General features: G+C 43.5%; 1 protein-coding gene and 1 pseudogene across 1 annotated transcript; both read left to right on the forward strand.

Moving 5' to 3' along the window:
* The first annotated feature begins 724 nt into the window (after positions 1–724).
* LOC109571879 (ubiquitin carboxyl-terminal hydrolase 29) lies at positions 725–2,443 on the forward strand. The gene is given in 5 exon segments (XM_070772466.1): positions 725–1,354; positions 1,357–1,444; positions 1,446–1,798; positions 1,801–1,842; positions 1,845–2,443. Coding segments are annotated over 5 exon segments (1,386 nt in total). The 5' UTR covers positions 725–774; the 3' UTR covers positions 2,168–2,443.
* Positions 2,259–3,674, forward strand: LOC139177016 (ubiquitin carboxyl-terminal hydrolase 29-like; annotated as a pseudogene).
* The last annotated feature ends 564 nt before the right edge of the window (positions 3,675–4,238 follow it).

The following is a 4,238-nucleotide window of genomic DNA, read 5'->3' on the forward strand; positions in this document are numbered from 1 at the left end:
AAGAACTGCCATAGCTTTAGCATGTAAGTAGTCCCCCCAAAGTGTCTTTTAGCTAAGCCTAAGAAGAACACAGAATGAATTTTATTACATAGGGTTTTCCACTACTGAGAATACATTCTAGATTAAAGTGTGTGTGTGTCCTTTTTTTCTTCAGGTTACATAAGTTTTCCTTGCAAAGAAGAGGATGAATCCTCTAAAGATACACGGCTTTGTTTGCATTTGGAGCAAGAGAGAGAAGCTCTCGTGGAAACAGTGGAAGGAGAGAAGGAAATTAGCCTGGCAGTCATCTTCAACTCTGAAGGATTTATCTGGGTTTTTCAGCTCAGCAACAATATTACAAATGTGGTCCTTACACACTGTGGAAAGAGACAAAGCTGTCTGCCTTTAACTCTGCAAAACAACAGCTGCTTGCTCATTAACAAATTATCCTACAGGGACCTGAACAGTTGAAGGCCTTTCTGGACTCAGTCTGTCAAAACAAATCCCAGCCACCCATGAAACACAATCGTGATTGGGGTGTTTTTGGTGGGAGGAACACACAGAAGGAAACTCCATCTCACCAAGTCCGTGACACGCCCTGCGATGCACCCTTTAATACAGAAAAAGCAAATGAAACTCTTGTTCAAGTCACCAGCTCTTGCCAGAACAGGACTCTTAGAAAATCAAGGAACAAAGAGGGAAGAAATGCTATCACCTGGTCGAGAGATGAATGAAGGGTCTCTGAAAGAAAGTGACGCTGAACTAAACGGAAATTGAAGACCGATTCCTTTGAGTATGCAGAAAGTAACAAGGATGAACTGTTGCATTCAGAAGGTCAAGAAAAACAGAAATTCAACCTGTGGATCTACATGCAAGACCATCTCTACTGAAAATGCCAATCTAGCTCAGACTGTTGTCTCAATCCAGGCTCTCTCTTGCAAAACAGGTTTGGAGTTTCCATCAGAACAAATTTATAGCCATGATGACCTAAGATGGGATGACCTTGACACTCACCCAGAATTCTGGCAAGGGTTCCCCAACCTGGGGAACACCTGTTACATGAATGCAGTTTTGCAGTCACTGTTTGTGATTCCCTCATTTGCTGATGACTTACTCATGAAGGGCATATCGTAGGAGGAAGTTCCCTTTGTTGCTTTTATCACGTGCCTGACCCAGCTACTTGCTTTAAAAGATATTTGTGACCTGGAAGGCAAGAAAAAGCTACTTGTCAATATCAAAAAAAAAAAAAAAAATGCTATTTCAGCCGTCACAGAGACTTTCTCCAGCAAGGTGCAGTACGACACTTATGAGTTTTTAGGATACTGTTTAGAGCAGCTGAAAGAAGACATGGAAAAATTAACCACCACTTTGAAGACTGAGAGGAAACCGGGGATGGAAATTCATCTTCGCAGATGTATGTGGATAATGCTGCCTGCCAGACATTTGTTTGTCCCATTGTGGCTAACTTTTGAATGGCAGTGCTCCATTATCTGTAAAGCCTGTGGACAGGTCGTTCTCAAGACAGAGCCAAGTCATTATCTTTCTATCAACCTTCCCCAAGAAACGAAACGACAACCGTCCTCTATTCAGAATTCTTTTGATCTTTTCTTTAGGGCAGAAGACCTTGAGTATAGCTGTAATGAATAGACATCTGTTGCAATGCACAAATTCAGTAAGCTTCCCAGAGTGCTCATCGTCCATCTGAAACGCTATAGCTTTAATGATGCTTGGTTGCTAGTGAAGGATAACCAACCAGTTGATATTCATAAAGTTTTAAACTCATCTTCTCATTGCAGTGAGAGCACCAAGTCACCTTTTCCTACACCAGTAACACACCTCCTGGTGACTCCAAAATGCTAGAAGTCGTGCAGAGATGGTTTCTGAGATCCTTGCCCCATCGTCACCTTCAAAGAAGTTGGTCTCAGAATCCAGCGATTCCTTGGCAAAGAATGCTGAACCACTAATGTTCCAGAAGATCGCTGAAGGGTCAAGCCAAGAACAGCAGCAGAAAGACCTGGAAAATGGTCCTAAATGGAATATAACAGCTTCAGAAATGGCAGCAAAGGAGCTGCCAGCAGCTGACTCAGGGATGGATCAAGAACACACGTATCTTATGATCTGTGAAGATGAAAGTGAACTTACTAGCAGCCCACACCAAGTCTCAGGCTCAGCTCCACGAGGCGCCTGAAAATCCGGACCTTAAGAGATCTGAGAGAGCCACGCATTCGTAGAGCAGACGTGGGCAGTGTCACGGAGTCCACTGAAGACTTGTATAGGCTCATGAAAACAGGATTCCAGAAGATCTCAAGGTGTGGCTGAAAAACTGCAGAAGTGCAGTAGGAAAAGAATCGTCAAGGAATTCCCCTGAAGGGAATCACCTCCAGGTGTCAGGGGGCTGGGTGCCCAGGAATACACAGAAAAGGACTTCCAGGATCATCAGAAAGATCACAGGGACTCCCTCGGTGCTTTGGGTTCTGATACAAACCCTGGAATTTTAGACAGGGAGGACACAGAAACTGAAGCCGAAGGGTAAAAGGAAATGCCTACCAGCTTATCCGTGTCATCAGCCATCTCGGGAGCCCCCCAGATTCAGGCCATCACATCAGCGATGTTCACGACTTTCAGAAGCAGGCCTGGTTCACGTACCATGACCTACTCATATCAGAAATGCAAGAGTCCGTGATGCAGGAGGCTAGGCTTCACACTGGGTATATCTTCTTTTATATGCACGATGAGATCTTTCAGGCGCTGTTGAGAAAGGCAAGGAATTATCACTTAGAGTGCAGATAAGGGAGATCCCTCAAGAGGCATAAGATGACTCTGGACTTCACTGGTGGCTCAGTGGATAAGAATCTGCCTGCCAGTGCAGGGGACACAAGTTTGATTCCTAGTCCAGAAGATCCCTCATGCTGCAAAGCAGCTACGCCCGTGCGCCACAACTACTGAGCCTATGTTCTAGAGCCTGGGAGCTGCAACTGCTGACGCTCGGGCGTCTGGTGGCCATGCTCCACGGCTAGAGAAGCCACCGCAATGAGAAGCCTGCTCCCTGCAGCTGGAGAGGAGCCCCTGCTCACCGCAACGAGAGAAAGCCTGCTCACCACAACGAAGACCCAGAGCAACCGAAAAGTAAAAATAAACAAAAATTTTAAAAAGAAAGAGGTTTAACTTAAAAAAAAAAAAAAAAGGAAAGAAAGAGATGACTCTCGCACAAATCTGCTTGCCTGCTTCACCCAGTCCCTCTTCCTCCGTGGAAGGAAGATTCTGAACTCTACCCAGAGATGAGAAGACAAGGAGCTTGAGGGTGAAGTTCAAACAGAAACTTCTCATGGGAAATAAGCATGCTAACTCTGCAGCAGACCCCGAAGCTCAAACTGAGATGGGTCGTCCTAGCCTGTAAGATTGGAAAGTCGCTTTTTGTGTTAATGGGGTGGTTTTCAAAATGTTGGTCCTGCAGCAGCAGCAGGAGCAGGAGGCTGGTTAGAAATGAACCATCCTGGATCCCGTTTCAGACCAACTGAATCAGAAACTGGGGGTGCGACTCAGTAATTGACAGAGATCTGGTGTTCCGGAAAATATAAGAGCTGCTGCTTTACTGTGAAGAGTATCTCCATATGTTTCACTAGTGTCTATATGAGTTCTTTGTTTTATGTAAAGGATTTTTTGTTTTGTTTTATGTAAAGGATTTTAATTGTGTGTTTTCAAGTTCCTCACACGCATGCATACCTTTCCGTTATAAATGTGTTAAAATAAAAGCCCAACCAATACATGTATCATTGACTGGGCTTCACAAAGTTTTGTGACTGATTACGGGTAAAATTTGCTATTTTACAATACAATCAACTGTATTTTTACATTCTTCCAGGAATTGCAGGGAAATAATGGGAAATTGAGTATATTAAAAAATTATATGAGGTTGATTTTGAAAATTCAAAAGCATCTTAAAATGTTGGTCAAGTTATTAATATGAATAAGACTATAAATATTCATACATGCATAACATAACCTAGTAGCCAAGGCTTAAACAGTCTTACAGTACTGAGTGTCAGTAGGTCATAGGAGTAAGGGTGTGAAAGTTGAGAGGATTTTGTGAGTACAAAGAGATAATGTCCTGGTGAGGAAAAAAAGAACTAATCCTGGTGGGAAATTCCCTGGGGTTCCAGTGGTTAGGACCTAGGGCTTTAACTGCAGGGGCCCAGGTTCAATCCCTAGTTGGGGAACTAAAAAAAAAAAAAAAAAGGGAAAAAAAAGTCCTGGTGATG

The sequence above is a fragment of the Bos indicus genome, chromosome 18 (genome assembly GCF_029378745.1).
Source record: "Bos indicus isolate NIAB-ARS_2022 breed Sahiwal x Tharparkar chromosome 18, NIAB-ARS_B.indTharparkar_mat_pri_1.0, whole genome shotgun sequence".
NCBI classification, from domain to species: domain Eukaryota; kingdom Metazoa; phylum Chordata; class Mammalia; order Artiodactyla; family Bovidae; genus Bos; species Bos indicus.